Genomic DNA, 17,755 nt, shown 5'->3' with positions numbered 1-17,755 from the left:
ACATGGAAATAAAATACAGGAGGAAAAGCAGCACAAGTGACAAAAATGAACAAAAATAATTCTTTTTGGTTTGCAGTCTCAAGAGTTAAGAGTGCTCCGTGGCTGGCAAAGCGACGGCGGCCATTTTGTCCATCAAGGCCCAGAAAGACACACTGAAAGACAGACACAAGGACATTTGGAGTCAGTATGTGTCCTTTGGAAACAAACCTGGCCTTGAATTTTTGGAGGGAAAATTCAGCCTCTGAAAAAAGTTTCACTAAGCAACATGAAATTTGGTGGGCAAGTTGACACACAAAAAAAAAGTCTCAAGAAGCTATGCCGGAAAAGATAACAGGAAGTCGGCCACCTTGCTTTGACGTGGACAGTGTGGCGGTTTCAAAATGAAGCCCGGCCGAAGACTCGCACACCCGCTTTCCGATATGACAAAGTTCTTACTTCCAACAAGTTGCCACAGCTACTCGGTGTCATCGCCGAGCAGCCTGCCGCTCTCCAGGTCGGTGGACAAGGACGTGCCCGAGGAGGACGTGGAGCCGCGCCGTTGAAACTGGCGCGACTGCACGCCGTAAAAGAAGCAGAAGGCCTGACGGGGGCGAGCGGCATGCAAAGACGCAGAAACTGCGGTTAAACGCAACACTTCCCGTATTGGCAGCACGTCCCGCCTCGCTCACCTCCTCGATGTCGGCGTTGCGGCGGGCTTTGTAGATGAACTCGCCGATGGCCACGAAGACGGACAGGACCAGGCCGGCGGCGAGCACGATGAAAATGCCGCCGATGTTCTCTACGCCTAACGCGTTGGCCTCCTTGTTGTCCTCCTCGGGGCAGCCGTTCCCTCGCCACCACTTCTCCTTCATCATGTGCAGCTTGCCCTCCTCCTGCAGCTGAAGGATGGCGATGGTCACCTTGTCTCGGTATGGAGAGCCTGCAGGAATAATAAAAAAAAAAAGAATTTTTAAAAAAGGGGCCGCGTCTTCTTTTTTTTGTGGGTCTGCTCATGTTGCTAAGGGAATTTTTAAAAAATTGCCGCTCTTTCCTCACCGATGGGCGTTCCCACTCCGTAACCCTTGGAGTCGATGAGTCCGCCGATTTGCGTCAGGTTGCAGTTCCTCTGGCTGATGTACTCGATGCTGGTGGACTCCATCAGCATGGCGTAGTCGGTGGTGAGGACGCGTGTGATGCCCTCCCGGTTGTTCTTGACCAGCGCTGTGTTCTTCCTGCTGCTCATGAAGGCCCACATCTTCTCGTAGGTGGAGATCTTGGATTTCTGTTGCAAAAAAAACACATAAGCACATGCACTACTGTGTGTGTGTGTTAAGACAAAATGAGACAGCTGTGCTCTAAATCTCATCCGGCTGATTCAATTTGTTCAAGCCGTCAACGCGGGCGGCGGCGTCTTATCCGGCTGCTTGTAATCGCAGGCTGCAATCCGTCGGGTTAAAGCCCGGCTCGACTCGCTTGTGCTACCTACTATATATTCATGGGGTGGGAAAAACCGGACATCAGATCGAGATGGATGGAAAAATGAAATGAATGGGGAAAATTAACACACACTGAGAATTTAATGGGCCGCAATTAAACAAAAAGTGGGGAAAAAAGGTGGGCAATTATCGTAAACACCCAATTGCGAGATGTTTGGAATGTTACTGTTAAAAATAAACAACCTTGAAGAAAGTCATGGTGGAGCCGTCCCTCACGGCGCCGTACTCGATCCGGGTCTGCTTGGCCAGGTCGTCGGCCGAGTCGATGGGCGCGTCCATGCGCTCCACGGTGAGGAAGGCGGCCAGGTTGGCTGTGTAGGACGAGATGATGATCAGCGTGAAGAACCACCAGATGCCCCCGACGATGCGCGTGGACAAAGCCTTGGGCATCAGCTCCGAGCCTGAAACAACATGACGGTTACCACTGAACACCGCTAACAAACTAAACTAGCAACTAACGAACCAACGCCAACTAATGTACATGTTTCTAGCCTTTCTAGCCTTAACGTGTTCCACCATGTTCATGAGCTCGTTGTTTTTCGTTTACCTTGCCGCATGAGTGCGCCGACGCCAAACCAGAAGCTGTTGAGCAAAGTGAAATTGTTCTGGATCAGCGTGGACGACGGGTTGCACGGATGCGGGTTGTACCACTCGTAGGGTGTAAACCTGACATTAAACGGACAAAAACAATAAGGGGAGTGTCCGACATCGTCGCGTCATGTCATGTGATGTGATTACCTGGCGATGACAAAGAGCACGCAGCTGACGCCGGTGCAGGCCAGAAGGACGTACATCCAGATATCGGGCGACAGCGGGTTGAGGAAGGAGAAGACGCCCGGGTTGGTGCCATTGGGCTTGCGGTACAGGATGCTGATGCCCAGCGTCATGAAGGGTTTGGAGAAGTCGATCACCTTCTCGCGCACGTACGTGATGGTCAGCGGCGCCACCGCCAGGTCGGCCACCTACGGGGGGGGGGGGTCGCTGAGGTCAAATATCGCTTCTCCACCAGTCCCGACGTCACGTCGATCACGTGAACGCAAAAAAGCCCGCGGATCGGACGGGGTCCTCACGTGGTCGATGAGCTCTCGCACCATCCCGTTCCACTCGCCCTTGTCGTTCTGCGCGCCGTACTTGCCGTCGGCCACCAGCCGGACCTCGTAGGTGAAGCCCAGAATGTTGGACAGCTCCTTGAGGAGGTCCAGGCAGTAACCCTCGAAGCGGTCGTTCCCGGCCAGTTCCTTGTCGGACTTCTTGAACATCACATACGGATTCTCCTGAAAAGACAAACGTCACGTCACGTTTTGTCCTGCCCTCGTTTGCACTTCCTCCTCACCAGGATGGTGGTGACGATCAGCGTCCGGTTGGCCAGCGAGTCGGTCACGTTGTTGTTATTCGTTGTCGACTTCTCGATCAGGTTCATTCCTTTTACCGAGTTCCACGAGGCGATCTGGAGGGAAGAGTCGGGCAATTCTTTTATACTCCAGATTATTTATGTGTTTATTTCTGTCATGCAAGGTGGCAGTTAATGCGAGCGGAATCATGACGCTGCTTGTTGATGATGTCATAGCATCTTGAAAACGCCTTCAAACACAAATGCACCCGCGTCGACAACATTGTTTTATCTTTTTTTTACTCTGGGAATTAGTTCAAGTTGTTGTTTGTTTTCATTGTGCAGGGTGGCGGCATGAAAAACTGGCAAGAGGAGTCACTACGTTAATAAAATGTACATTGCGTATGCCGTCTGCATACGAGACTGTGAATGAGCGTATGCTAGCAGTAATCCGCACACACACACAAACACGTAGAGGAGATCAGGCATGTGACAGCTGGACCCTAAAATCCCCCTCAGCTGCTAAAGAGCAAAGTCACTGATGCGATAAACGCTAAGAACGTTAAACAAGCACACTTGACATGTCATCAAGTCACACACAACTTTCTAGATGATGCCAAATAAAGAAACGGGCAGAGATTGTACCGAGTAGTGTGACCCATACGGCGGCCAGTTGTAAAAATCTTCATTGCTTATTTATTTATTGTACAGGAATGGCATGAGCACATTTGGAAACAAACCTTGATCCACCTTTTGGTGAGGCGATTTACGCCCTCCACGACACCCTGAGTGGACAAGGGGGAAATGTGAGTTAGCATTAGAGTGCTAACAAGGTGCAATGCATCATGGGAGCTGACGGACTCACTCACTCACTCACCCTGGTGCTGCCGTCCTCCTTCAGGCTGATGATGTCCAAGTCAAACTCTCGCCGCAGGCCGTCGCTCTTGTTGAGGACGATGCGGCCCGTCAGGCCATCCCACTGCGCCTACAACATGAAGCATAACACTAGGTTCTTGTTTTGTTTTGTTTTTAAAACACATGGATAAAAGTTAAAATAGTTCATTAGTGGGTTCATTAGTAACCTAGTGAGCTAGCTATCTAGGTAAGTAGTAGGTTTGCATTTATAATAGCCAGTTAGCCTGCTAAACTGCTAGTTAGTTAATTGTTGAATTGGGAAGCTCTTAGTTAGTTAGTTAGTTAGTTAGTTAGTTAGTTAGTTACACAATATCTTAAGTATTAGTACTTTGTTATTTAACCATATAAATTAGCTACTTACTAGCTAGCTAAATATTTTATTTGCTTAGATCTACAGTATCTATTCATCAATCTATCCTATTAGTTAGTTAGTTAGTTAGTTAATTAGTTAGTTGCCCTAGTCTAGTAGTTAACAGTGTCCACTTGTCAAAGTAAGTGATAATGTCTTCTGTGGAGTTCGCTACCTCCTTGAAAAGGTTCATGTATCGAGGTCCAAAGCGCCAAGGCTTGTGTCTGTGACATTGCAGAGAGCTGACAGTCATCTGAGTAGCACGCTGAGATGCCACAGACACCAGGAACACGGCGTCGTACATCAGAGCTGCGTCAGTCTGTAACATGGATATATGTAATGGTGAGAAAAGAGGTTGACTTTCTCAACGACCCGCCCACCTTTGTAACGGGGAGAGCATAGTGTGTGAGGGTCGGGTGTTTTTTTTCTCACAGTCATGACGCCGTCCATGAGTCCACCATCTTGCTTGGGCCCCTGTAGCCTCTCCATGGCCCACTTGTCCAGGGTGGAGGCCACCCAGGGGTCGTCAATGTTGAGCAGCCTGAAGCCCGTCATGTTGACGCCGCTGTAACGGTACGGCTCCAGGTCCAACGCAAACAAGTCCTACACCAAGCAGTAACTAGCATTAGCATCAGTGAGTTAGTTATCTCACACGCTTGCTGCTGAAGAAGTTAGTGAGTTATTACACAATAGAAAGATATAATTTAGCTATAGCTACTTTGCTAGTGGTTAGTTTGTTAGGCTGCATGGATCTGGCCTTCTTCCAGGCTTGTACACACATTTTTCAAATCCATTTGTTACTCACCAAAGTGGTGAAGAAGAAGTGGTAGTATTCCGTCATCATTCCCATGGACGAAAGCTGTCATATTGAATGAAAAAAAAAATAATAATGAAATGAACATTTTTATATATACACACAAATCTAAAAAAATACTGCATAAGGCCTTCTTTTAGAGCTCGTAGATCACGCTAACAACAAATATTAACGACTGTAAGATGTTATGAGGAGACCTGTTTGAGTAGTTCCGAGGCCATGCTGTAGGAGCAGTCAAAGAGGATGAAGAACTCTTTGTCCTTCTTGAGCTCTTTGAGCAGCGGCCTAGCATCCTGGTTGCCGGGTGTCAGCTGGCGGATTTTCATCTTCAAGTTCAGTTTGGCGGGAGCCTTGATCAACTCCTGCATGCGCATCAGACCTACCCGACAAACATGACGCTTTATTTTGTTAACTCCACCAAGCTCTAATGGAACACCAGGCCGGAATAATTTGTGTTGCTAGTACCGGTGCTGTCTTGGTAAACGACGGTGAGCTTCTTCCACTTGAAGAACGTGACCACATCCAGCACGGCCCTGGCAACCGCTCTGTATTCAGGGTACAGGTTGATGAAGAAGGTGTCCCGGTTGTCCACCGACGGATGCTTCCAACGCGTCTGGATGTGCGGAACCTCCAGAGCATTGCAGATGGACTGAACCGCGCTCACAGAAGAGCTGTGAGAAGGGCCGAACACGGCCACAACGCCCAAGGATAGCTGGTCGCACACTAGACAAAGCAAAGCATAGTTAGTTAAGTGCTTAACTAGTTTGACAGTCTATTAAGTAGTCAGTAAGTCACTGAGTCATAGTCATCTATATTGGACTTTTGTCTGCGCATAGTTTAATTAAAGGCGCGGGCGTAAAATCTCCTCCCATTGAGCTGATGCCGCTCATAGACACTAGAGGGCGTACTTGCATAGTTCTATACGCGTACTGACGTCGCCGCTCAACTTCTGGGGTGACTGAATTGTGTCTTTCAGTAAAAAACAATCAAACGTGACAACATGTTTTTGGTGGTGTTACCTCTGCGAGAGGCCTCGAAGCCGTCTTTGGGGTTGATGCGTTGGATGTCGTAGGTGAGCGTGACGTTGGGCATCAGTGTCTTGTTCCTGTTGATGTTGTTCACGGCGAACTTGAACGCCAGCTCGTCCAAACTGACCAGCTCACGCTCGCGCGTCTCCAGAATGCCGCCTGGCATCGCGGAAAAGAGCAATAGAGCACCTTCAACTTATATACATGACCGAAAACAAACTATCACACAATAAGAATCTCCTTTGCAGACATTAACAAGTTGAGAAGAAATGCGAATACGCAATAAATTAGTAAAGGGATAATGCAATAAAACGTTTCGAGACTTAATTTGATCAAACATAAGTATAGATAATAAATGAAAACAAATCAGTTTTCTTATCGTTTTTAAGAGAAATTCTTAGAACCACTCGAAATAAAAATAAAATACCAATATTTAACAATTACCACCAAATATTCAGACCTAAAATACATTTTATTATAATAAAATTTCTACAATCATTTTAATAATTTAATTTCGAACCCCAAGTGTGTGTGGAGCTCACCAATCCGCAAAACCTGAGCCTCGACAAGCCACGTGCGGAGCAGCAGAGCAGGAACCACAAGAACCAGCAGTTCCATCGCGTCCATGGTGACGGTATCGTGCAGTCAGCATCTGGAACTCTCGCCAGGCTCTTCTCCTCCTCCGAGGATGATGATGATGATGCAGGTCACCACCACCACCTTCACCATGTCAACTTCCAAGCAACCAAAGAAGCTGCAGCACGAAAATAGTCCCAAATCCAAAATGTCTGTCAGCCCAATTCCCGGCCCAACATAATCCCGATAACGTCTTGAAAAATCCACAAATTGGCGAAGAGTCAACACAGACTTCCACCGCTGCATCTGCGAGAGGAACTCTTAACCAAACACAAACTGAGAGAAGGCTACATCCGCAAACCTCCTTCAAAATAAGACACATAGCGGAAACATTCAAACGAGTATTATTTCCACATTAAAATAGGAGAAAGACACTTTGCTACATGCACCACTGTAGTTAAATGCCATAAAAATACATTTTAAATAGTACACATCCTCATTGAACTCATTATGTAAAATCTTACAGGAATGATTACTAACTGCTTTGGACCAAGCTATTTTTTTTTAAATTGAGAACGAAACTAACGGCTTAAGGCTCACCAAGTAATTCCTAGCTTGTTAACTGACTTAGCAATCGAACAAACTAAACATTTGCATTCTAACTAGCAAACTATGTCACCAGTCAGTTAGCTAGATAACTATTAGCTATCTGAACAGACTAAATGGAAAATTGAGTGGCTTCTTCCTTGGCACCTTATAATAAACCAACAATGTTGAGCCACGGCAATAATTAAGATGCTATTATGAAATAATGTAATTTCAAATGTCTTATACAAGATTTGTCATTCCACTGACGGTTGTAGGCGCAGTGAGGTGATATCTCGTGATCACAATTTTGTGTGGTCTGTCTCCTGTTGGTGTTTGGGATTAGGCAGCAGATGTGCTGGAATAATCTTCAGGTTACATGACAGATTATCTCTTTGGAAACTCAACTGGATCAGCCACACACAGAGAGATAGAAAGGAAACATTGCATAAGGCACTTTATGTGGACATCCAAAATGGTCCCTCAAACTGTGAAACTGCCATTTTTCTTCCATGGAATATACGGTACAATACAATTTTATTTATATAGCGCATTTCACAACAGCTAGAGCTGTAACAAAGCGCATTCCATTTGCCGTCAAGTGTATGACACATTTCCTGCCATTTTATAAAACACCATTCGGAAAGATTTTAAGATAGCATTTCAAAACTACCTATACATTTATATAAAATAGATGTATAAATAATGCATACCCCGCAATATGTACAATCTGTGTTAAAGGTAGTGTTTGAGAAGTTAAAATTAAAAAACTTCTAAAATAAATATAAAGCATATGGTAACTAAAAGATGCGGTGAGAATAAAGTGGCATTACACACACACACACAGAAAGTGTAAATGTATAAAGTTTATTGTTGTTGGCGTCATACAAAGGATAATACTCCACGTGTTGTGTAGCAAAAAGTACAAAGACGAGTCAAAAGGGAACTGGCGTGAATGTGCCTCTCAATCCCAAAACTTAACTGCTAGGAACTGCATCACGATTATTTGTACAAAAAGACTACGAACTACAAGCAAAAGCGGCTCATTGTCGGCGACTGGTGTGTCATTTTGTTCTGTGCAAACGACAAGCAGTGAAACAGCGGCGCCCGGTGGACAGGAGGAGACACTGCAGGGATGACTTTCAAGTAAACTAGGACTATTGCTGAGGTTTCAAGCGGGAATTGACCTCTGAAATGATGTGGGGGGGGGTTTATAACCGGACATTAGCTTTAGCATTAGCAATAGAGGCATTCGTGTGTGAGTTTGCCTTCAAACACAGCAAAGGGGATATTCAGATAGTATCAAGTGTCAAGCTAAATTGCGAGTGTTGCCAAGTTTAGCACTGTTGGTTTTATTTTTGGCAGGCCTGCTACTTCCTCTTTTGGTTACTGGACATGCAAATCAAATAGCTTTTGGTGTATTTTAATTTGGATATTGTATTACTTTTTTTCTTACAGTTTTAACTTTTATATTAGCGGGTGTCTACTTGGCGTGTTGCTTCCCGTTACTGTTGGCTCGCTACAATGCTCAACTGTGATGAGCAGCCTTTTTTTTTTTTTTTTTTTTTAACAAAGTGCTTTCATTTGGATATTCCGTGACTGGTTTAACTGTTAACCACTAATCTTTTCTACTTGCCATTTTAGTTGTATTGCTGTTGATTCAAATAAACATATCAAGCAGCTTTTTTTTGTGAGAAAGCCGATATTGACTGGACGTTTAGTGGCGTGTAAGGGTGCATTAGCGCCGTAGAGCAGACTGTTGTAAACACTGGAGCAGAAAGGCAATAAAGTTGATCCTCTCTTTCTTTCCTTTTTTTTTTTTTTAAACAAACATTTCATATCAAAAGTGAGCTTTTGGGTCTTATAAATACAAACATCCTGACCACTCAGTCCATCAACAGCACCACAGAACCCTGCAGGGAAAAGTGAACGGCACAAAAAGAGTCATAAAAATAGACAAGTTCAAAAGGTTTTGTGTGGAAAAATAGACTTTAGGGCCCGAAAAATATGTCGCCTCGAAAACCACCAGGATTCTTGCATTTATCAAAATCAATGAGATCCTTGCACTAAAAGGCTATTCGGAAAACTTGGAATAGAGGTGGCCTCGGATCTCAGTTACTTGGCTTGGGTTCTTGCTGGTAAATACTGTGGCTTTGGGTCCATCCTTCAAAATAGGGTTCTTGCTCCGAGAGTATATTTCCAAAGTTAGATTAGTAGTGCCTTTGATTTCAACAATTTTGGCAGTCTCTTATTGGTCGATGGGATTCTCACTCCTAAATTGTGAATTTGGGGAACTTCTTCAAAATAAATAGGGTTCTTGCCAGAGTGTTGAGGGATGAAAAACAGGATTATCACATCCATTTTCTTTACAACATGCGCCCCCGCGATTCTGAGTTATTACTTGGAAAATAAATCAGAAAAACCCGCACGATTTTATTCACCTCGGGCGGCCATTGTGCATTACACGTCCATTTGTTTTCGACTAAAAATGACGGGATCGCAGTGCCTAAGGGCTCAGGTAACGACCGTCACGGCTCACTTGTTTTCTCGGTTTGGTCATGTGACGTTCGCAAGCTGAGCCCTTAGGCGCCGTGATTTTATTTTCAGGTGACAGCAAATGGCAGTAAAAGGCAAAATGGCCACCCCCTGAGATGGAGAAAAACTGGTGGATTTTTATGCTTAATTCATAGTCCACAAACAATATTAATTAGAATACTGTGTTTAGACCAGCAGGGCGCCATGGAACATTATTGGGAAAAAAAAAGGTTCTGGACTTTAATTCAGAAGCGCTCTTGCTCTATCAGCATATCATGATGAAACTTAAAGTATTCTTGCACTGAAGTGAAAACGAGGCTCATCAGTGTTCCTCATGGAGGGGAGAAGGTAGAAATTGCACTCGCATGGACGCAGATGTACCTAATAAACTGGCCAGCACATCCATTCAAGACATCAGATCCATGTGATTGGTGCCGACGGGACAGGTGTGCGGTGGCGTCAGAAGACGTCGCTGTTGCAGCCGAAGTCGTCCCTGCGCACCCACACGGTGTCACGCTCGGGCCCCCGCTGCGCCGCGCACGCCTTCAGCACGCCGCGGATCTCCATAGCGTCCATCTTGGCGTCCAGTTCGGCTGTCTGCGCCGACAGCCCCGCGCCGCGCCGCGACTTGCAGTACTCGTCGTCGTCGCTCAAAATGTCCGTCTCCTTTACCTTGGCGCCGTCCTCGTACGGCCGCAGGTCGAACTGTTGCTCTAGCCACAGCTCCGAGGACGCGGGCTCGTGCCCGTGTCGGGACGGCGACGAGGGGGTGGCGGGTGGCGTTGTGGCCCGGTCAGAGTCCTGGTGGTGATTGTTGTTGTTGAAGACCGGATCCGTGTCCAAGACCAGGTCCGTGTCGATGGTAAAGCGGTTTCGCATCAACTTCCTGCGAGCTAGCGAGCGGGACGGAGCCGAAGCTGTACACACGACAGAGGAAGTTTAGAGACACGTTTGGTTTTGGTAGGCATTCTACCTTCGGTGTGTATCAATTGACTTTGCAATTCAATGGCCACTATTTTGCTCCTAACCTGATAGCATCAGGATGCTTATTGACTTTGGCGGGAAAAAGGAACAAAAATAAAATAATTTTCACCATCACCATTTCTGCAGTTACTTTCATTTAGATTTTCAGTGACGAATTTACACATTTCTGCTTTTGTTACTCGCTTTTGTTCCATCGGTACAGGCCCGAAATAACTCTTACTTCTCTGTAATGTTCGAGCCGAGAGAAGACAGACCGCTGGATTAGCTGTCACTTGCTCGTCCCAAGTGATGAATTTTTTGCTGAGCGTTCGATCCAACTTTTGATTCACCTGCTCGGTTGACGGCGGGCCTGTGCGCCCCCTTGAGGGCGCAGAGCCGCTTGCCCCCAAAGGGGACGTACTGCTGGCTGAGGGGAAGCGACTCAGTCTTGAGCAGCTGCCTCCGCTGCTTCTCCCTGAGGATGGAGTGCACTGCCTTCAGCAGATCCTTCTTGCTCTCCGCAGAACTGAACACAAAAAGTAAACAGGACGTTGGCTGTTTAACAAGGAGGCATTCAAGTAATTTCTCCCTAAAAATAAAATAAAAATGATGAAACAAAAAAAAAGTTAGAATAAATACCTGCATAAAAAAATACACAGATGGTAGCCCATACAATAAGTCATAAATTCATGAATATACATGGCAAGAGTCTTTAGTTACGGTCAATAAAAGTTCAAACAAACCTGCAGCACAACTGGAATGTTCTCTCGGGTCGACCCTCGGATTCCGACCTGGTGTGGACTATTTCACACACGGCCGTGCCTTCGGCGTCTACACTCACAAACACACAAGACAAAGAAGATATGTAAAAGTTAATTGCAGTTGTTAATCTCGATTAAATTCTGGGCCATTAGCAGGCCCAACGTTTTGGGATGATGATGTCATTTAGCGTTGGCGTACTTGCGAGGGCGCGGACTTGCAGCGAGTGGGTGGCGATCATGTGACGGAAGCGGAAGTGATCGCGGTCATCGTTCATGGATGCGCGGTGTGAGACGCTCTGATGGGGAGAAAGAGTGTAGTACAATCATGAAGCAACAGGGGGCACTGTACTGGAATTGACATTTGGATTTGAGAAGGAACAAAGCATCCTCACCGCTTTTTTCCGGTGCTTTGACGAGTCTTTGTACACAAACACCACAGCGGTTTTGAACACTAAGAGAAAACAAAACAAGAAAAAAAAAAAAAGATCATTTAGAGATAAATCATCTCCACAGCCCCGCGCTCTTTTTTGGTGTGATATAATAGTTGTAAAATTAATTCCGTGAATCAAAGCCCAGCACGTTGCAAAACAGTAAAAGGGGGCAATGAAGAGGAATTTATAACATGATAAAGATGTAGCGCAAAGATCATATCCTATGCAAAGTTTTTATTTCCACTGTAAACAATACAGAGCATTCATGTTGTCAGGTGCAGATAAATATTACAAGTCCATTGTTCACTAATTTTATTTATTACATTTTACTCAACTTTATCTGAAGACCACTTTAAAAACCAATATGGGGGCGTACGAAGTGCTGTACATAAAGTAAAACAACCAAGACAAGCTAAAAAGGAAAAAAAAAAGTCAAACATTGCATTAGACATCCCTCAAAATGGAAGCATGTTGAAGTCAATCAAAAGTGCATTTGGTATTTTGTAGACGCTTACCAAATGTGGCCAATTCTGGGTCTTTCTTGCTCTTTCCCAACGAGGACGGAGGGTTGATCCAGACCACGCTGGAGTGCATCAGCAGATCGCCCATGGACAGGTCGCCCACCTCCTTCTGCTCGCTGATGAGCTGATCGAACACGGCGCCAAACTCCTCGTGCAGCTTCTGCATCTCATTTATGTGACTCGCCACCTTGTTCATCGCTTTTATGGCCACTAATTAAAAAAAAATTTAAAAAAAGGACACATGTCATGTATGTCGCCCTTATTAAGCAAATCACAGTCCCTTAATCGAGGTCGTAACCAGCGTATGACTCCGTGAAGTGATGTCGAAACTAGAGAGTTTATGTAATCAAAGTCTGAAGCACAGTGTACGACTTCCTTCAGCATGGTTTGCGATCTATGAAGGAGTGCGTGCTAAATCTCACTGTCCAGGTGGTAGTGCTCATCGCTGTCGGGGTCCGTGAGGGAGAAGAGCTCCCTGAGGAGCAGAGGGTACTTGAGGACCCTCTGGATGGGCTTGATGAGGTACGACTCCAGCGTGGACGAGTGCTGCTGTTTGGGGTTCCGCTCGGACAGGAAGGCCTTGAATTCTGGGTCCGTTTTGGCTGGACGACACAACCACGACGCCTTTCATCGTCACGTTCAAAACCAAAGAGCATTTTCGAGGTCGGTAAGGACGCACTCCACTCACCTTTAGCGAGCACCTTGGGCACCTTGGTGTGGCTGGCGCAGAAGGCGCTGTAGATCTTGAAGCGGTCGGCGTAGTACAGGAACGAGCCGCCCAAGGAGAAGAGCACTTTCTGTGGAAACAAGCGGATGACTCGCTTGAGAGGTCTAGATCAGTGTGTGACTCCCTGAAACCAGAACTAAAGCATCCTTTTTATTCGCCACCTTGAACTGTTCTACTCTCTCCAGTTGGTCCAGATTGGGCACCAGACTGATGCCGTCCTCCAGCGTCCTCAAAAATTCCACCTGGAAGTCCACCATCTCGCCAAGGTTGCCAAAAAGAACGTCCAGCTGGGACAGACCAGCGCAGATGTCAAATACTTGATCACGGTCCGGTCGTGGTTCAGAAAGAGACGATCTTACCTCATCCTGTGTGAGGAAGCTCTCCTTCTGAAGCGGCGTCAAGTAGCACTCGATGAGGCAACGCAGGTCCTGCACACACGAAAAGGAACCAACTTAGATGCCGCCACGAGGTCGGAGGCAGGGAGGGCACGCGGGTCACCACCGACTTTGACGTAAGTCTTCTCCGTGTCCACCAGCTCGCTGATGACTTTGCGCAGCTTGTCGGCGTGCGAGAGTTGACGCTGAGCGCAGGACGGCGGCAGAGGCGACACCGGGCTGGGGGACAAGGATGACGAGGAAGACGAAGAGGATGACGAGGAAGACGACATCGGGCACTCAGGAGCGTCGTGGTGACTGCGGTGGTGGAAGGAGGACGCCTGCTCTGCGTTCTGAGGAAAGGAACGCATGCGGACTCATGAACTGAATCAGACCAAATTTAAAAATAAAACCTGCAGCCTTATGTGAGACATACAGCGTATAAAAAAAAAACCAATCCATTCACGCGAAGTCTAAATCAAAACGTATGACTCATTTGCAAGATCGAAAGCAGAGAGTATGAACCCCTAAAGCAATGTATGACTCCCTATGTACAAAATTGTGTTGAGCTTTAAACGCGAGGCGCATCCAAGCAGGATCCAATTAAGAATGACAGACGAGACGGCGGAGGCGGCAACAGACCGTCTAAGCGCATTGCACGCCTCGTCGCTCGTTCTCGACATGCAAACGACAGCTAATTTTCCGTGGTGGCGTTCAAACCCGTTTGGTAGCACGGTCGCATCTGTGCGAACACAGATAGGCATCTTCCATAGAGCCGGTGTTGTTCCGACTAAACGACAACAAACAGCCAACCTAATAGACAAACCTGAATGTCTAACACGCTTTCAGCCTAGTTTTAGGGAGTCATACACTCAGTTGTAGCCCTCACTTAAGGGTTTCGCCCTTATTAGATGGGATTCGTGCACGCTGATTTATGTCATGTTCCAAGGGAGTCATACACTCTGGGTTCCACCCTCACTTGACACTGTGCAGTGCATGACTCCCTTAAGTGAGGTCTACATTTCTGAGTATCCTTGCTTAATCAAGGGCGTGTATACATGAGCAAGATTTAAAGCAGTGTGTGACTTCCTTAAGTGAGGTACACATTTTTGAATGACTACCTTAAGTTAGGACCAAAGTTGTGTGTATGACTCCCTTCCTGGAGGCCTCCCACACAGGGCAATTCTCAATGTTTTAAGCAGTGTTTGACCCGCTTCAATCAAGTTTACGACAAAGTGTAAAACTTCCTTCCGTGAGAACGCGGTGGATGCCTCCCTCAAGGGAGGTCTAAACCAGAGCGCATGACTCCCTAAAGTGAGGTGTCACCCTGCGCAGTCAGAAGAATGCCCATCAGTGGAGTAACGGTGGCACAGAGACCGATGTCAGCACGACATGGAGAAGCCACTTCGCAGCCAACACTCGTTAACAAGCGAGATGCTACACCCCGTTAGCGACGTGCTAACGCATGCCCGGCTAACAAGTCGGCGTCATCATAAATCATAATGCGCCTTCAGCACAAACAAGATTGCAGCTCACCAGGTGAAAAACATCACGGACCAACTTGGATGCCCACTTGGAGCCCGTTCTGGTCCTCCTCTTGGACTTCCTGAAGACGGACATGCTGGGCCTCCGATCACGGCTCAAACATCCGTGCGGGGGTGGGCAAACAAAAGCACCAAAAAGCCTTGTGACAACAAGAAAAGGCGTCCCGCAAAGCAAGACGAGAAGAAGCAGCAGCAGCGTCTCCGTGAGTTGAGAAACATGAGAGGAGGAGGAGACAGAGAGGGAGGAGGGAAAGGAAGGAAGCGCATACGCTCACTTGCTTATGTAAGCATAACAGACAGCAACACTAAACCAGAGCAAAGATTGATTGGATCAGCAAGAAAGCGAGTCATTATGTTTCACGTAACGATTAAGTGCCATTGCAGAGCTGCAAAAAAAAAAATGTATATTTTTTCTCTCCTATTCCCTTGATGTGTCACGCTGCTTCTCCACAAAGTTTTCCAGCGTTCCATTTAAATTTTTTTGCATAACAAATTAATGACAAGTCGCTTGGAAGTTAAAAAAAACAAACAAAAATGATTGAAATAAATCATGTCCTCCATTTGCTATTCAAACAAGAGCCCATTCCGGACTTGCATCAAAAATGAGGCGTTTTTCTCTTAACCCGTCACTTTGCTTTTCCAGAAATATTTCCGGAGGTCTGTTGAGTCATGTTTGCATAACACTGCTAACAGATAAACCAACGGCAATGGTAAGCGCTGTAGTGGAGAGAGAGGAAAAAAACAAAACTTATTTTATTCATCATCATGTGCTCTGAAAACCCCATTCCAGACCTGCTCCACACCTTTCCCTCAACACGTCACACCTTGCTTCTCCAGAAACATTGGCGGAGGGCCGTTTAGTCATTTTTTGCACAGCCTCCGCTAGAAAACTAACAAACTGCAACGACACCTTCATTGGTGGGGTTTTTACCCTCATAGGCTGCGCACTTTCATTCCAAAGTCTACACACCTGGTGCTGCACTGCACGCACACACAGGCACACGCGCGCGCACACACATGCAGTTACGTAATCACAGAAGCGCGCCTTAATTCCAACTGACTGATGCACACATTGTGACACACCATTAACATAACGGGACCACCCGTTAGAAAACAAATGTCGCGCCAAAACACGGCTACTTAAGCTATTTTGAAAGTAAAACAAGTAAATACATCAATGAGGAGAATATTACCTTATGCCCCGGGCAGGTGCCACGCATCTTTTCACTGTATGTAAAACAGGCTGTAGCTATGGAGCGAGTGTTTGTGTAGGAGTGTGTGTGCGTGTGTGGAAGCAATGCAGTGTGGAAGGAGGAGCTGGAAGGCAAGCGCCAACCTGTCGCCGTCGCCACGCCCGCCAGCGAAAAGTGGGATAAACAGAGATTAGTTTCGCACAACATATGCCAGTTCTTGGCTTGACGTGTATGAAATTATATCCACGTTTAATCAGGACAAGTGTGCACTTGACAAAAATGACAGACATTTTTTTAAAAGCCGCAGACGAAATTGTAATTGACCAACAGATTTTTTCTATGGATTCAAATATATTTGATAATAATGCAAGTCTGCATTTTGGAAAGTCAATTATTACACTTTACAATATTTTTTTTAACTATAGGTTTTATTTATTTTGAGTGAGTTGTGGAATATGAAAGTAAAACTAAAAAAAAAGACATTTTTGAAGTCATAGAGAAAAATTTATGTGGGTATGTAATATTGTACGGAAACTTTGATTTTTTTGGGACAGAATATTTTTTCTGTATTATTCTTTTAGTTATGAGTGCATGACAATATTAAGACCTTTTGAACGAAGATCAGGATTAAGATACGATTTAAGGATAATTTTGGAATAACTATTGAATTCAAAATGAGGTCAGACTACAGTATTTGAAGGATTATTAAATGGGAGTTATTGTGCTGGAAAATTGACGAGGACAGTGCGCTCTCTAGTGGACAGACTGTGACAGTACAATCAACAATCATGATTGTACATGAGAAGTGGCTAATGACAACAAAGAAGCAAGCAATTTCTGTCAATCAGGACAAACCAAGCCCACTTGAGCATTGGAATCACATTTTTCATTTCAAAAGCCTCCAGGTAAGGAAGAAAAATAAAGTATAGAAATGACAGGCAGACATGACTTTCTCCACTGGGAACGACGACAATCAGCACTATCATCATCTCCGTGATTGCTGTTATCCCAAGTGACACCCCCCCCCCTTACAACCCCCTCCCTCCCTCTGGTTATCACATTTGTAGGCAGCGGTGGTGCTTTTGTCTAAAATAATGAAGCTCGTCGTCGTCCCAGACACTCGTTTGTCTGCTCTAAATGACACAATGAAGCGACGACAGTGCCCGATAATTAAAAATGGTCCCGCCTTCACCGCCGGGTGAGATGAAGTGAGACAAAGCAGGGAAGGGAGAGAGAAAATGGTGGAGTGGGGGGGTAGACATTTGCCAGGATTTTGTGTGTTTGCTGACAGGCAGCAACCAAATTCCTAAGTCCTTTATGCTAACGAGCAGTGAAGGGGGAGGCTCAAGCATTGAAAATCAAAAATCTCTTATTTAAACAGCATTTACATACAGTTAACTTAAGCATGCTAACACTTCCATAGCGCAACACTTGTTTCGTCCTTGATCCTCACGTCTAACCTTTCAACAGGCTCATTATGTAAGAAAATGTCCACTAAGGTAACAGCTGTCACCATGGTGACAGAGGGGATTGAGGTGACGAGCGGATCTGGGGAAAAAGGCAAAGAGGTCTGTTGCCATTCTACAAGCGACAATCATCACAATGGCGGCGCGCTGATGAGAGGTGACGGCCGC

At 45.9% G+C, this 17,755-nt stretch overlaps 2 protein-coding genes across 3 annotated transcripts in view; both read right to left on the bottom strand.

The window, feature by feature from the left end:
* Positions 1-4: 4 nt before the first annotated feature.
* LOC148320492 (glutamate receptor ionotropic, kainate 1-like) lies at positions 5-6,831 on the bottom strand. Its single transcript, XM_088279267.1, has 18 exons — positions 6,454-6,831; positions 5,903-6,070; positions 5,349-5,606; positions 5,081-5,262; positions 4,875-4,928; positions 4,502-4,672; positions 4,245-4,388; positions 3,683-3,790; positions 3,546-3,590; positions 2,809-2,922; positions 2,546-2,749; positions 2,214-2,437; positions 2,023-2,141; positions 1,659-1,876; positions 1,036-1,261; positions 669-919; positions 436-580; positions 5-152 (listed from the first exon to the last, which is right to left on the bottom strand). Exons 1-17 carry the CDS (start codon positions 6,536-6,538, stop codon positions 455-457), a joined length of 2,697 nt encoding a protein of 898 aa, XP_088135393.1. The 5' UTR covers positions 6,539-6,831; the 3' UTR covers positions 5-152; positions 436-454.
* Positions 6,832-7,918: 1,087 nt separating this feature from the next.
* Positions 7,919-17,755, bottom strand: part of tiam1a (TIAM Rac1 associated GEF 1a) — a 32,853-nt gene continuing 23,016 nt past the window's right edge. For both annotated transcript variants that reach the window (XM_088279333.1, XM_088279334.1), the window contains exons 18-28: positions 13,516-13,737; positions 13,370-13,438; positions 13,172-13,297; positions 12,972-13,080; positions 12,706-12,885; positions 12,278-12,493; positions 11,724-11,782; positions 11,531-11,627; positions 11,314-11,401; positions 10,921-11,096; positions 7,919-10,524 (exon numbers count right to left, since the gene is read on the bottom strand). In XM_088279333.1, coding sequence (XP_088135459.1) covers positions 10,067-10,524; positions 10,921-11,096; positions 11,314-11,401; positions 11,531-11,627; positions 11,724-11,782; positions 12,278-12,493; positions 12,706-12,885; positions 12,972-13,080; positions 13,172-13,297; positions 13,370-13,438; positions 13,516-13,737 — 1,800 coding nt within the window. In that variant the 3' untranslated portion in view covers positions 7,919-10,066. The remainder of the gene's footprint in view (positions 10,525-10,920; positions 11,097-11,313; positions 11,402-11,530; positions 11,628-11,723; positions 11,783-12,277; positions 12,494-12,705; positions 12,886-12,971; positions 13,081-13,171; positions 13,298-13,369; positions 13,439-13,515; positions 13,738-17,755) is intronic.

This window comes from Idiotropiscis lumnitzeri, chromosome 17 (genome assembly GCF_059441095.1).
Source record: "Idiotropiscis lumnitzeri isolate Australia: NSW breed Sydney's pygmy pipehorse chromosome 17, RoL_Ilum_1.0, whole genome shotgun sequence".
Taxonomy (NCBI): domain Eukaryota; kingdom Metazoa; phylum Chordata; class Actinopteri; order Syngnathiformes; family Syngnathidae; genus Idiotropiscis; species Idiotropiscis lumnitzeri.
Note: the sequence above shows the minus strand (reverse complement) of the source record. Positions and strands in the feature narration are given on the sequence as shown.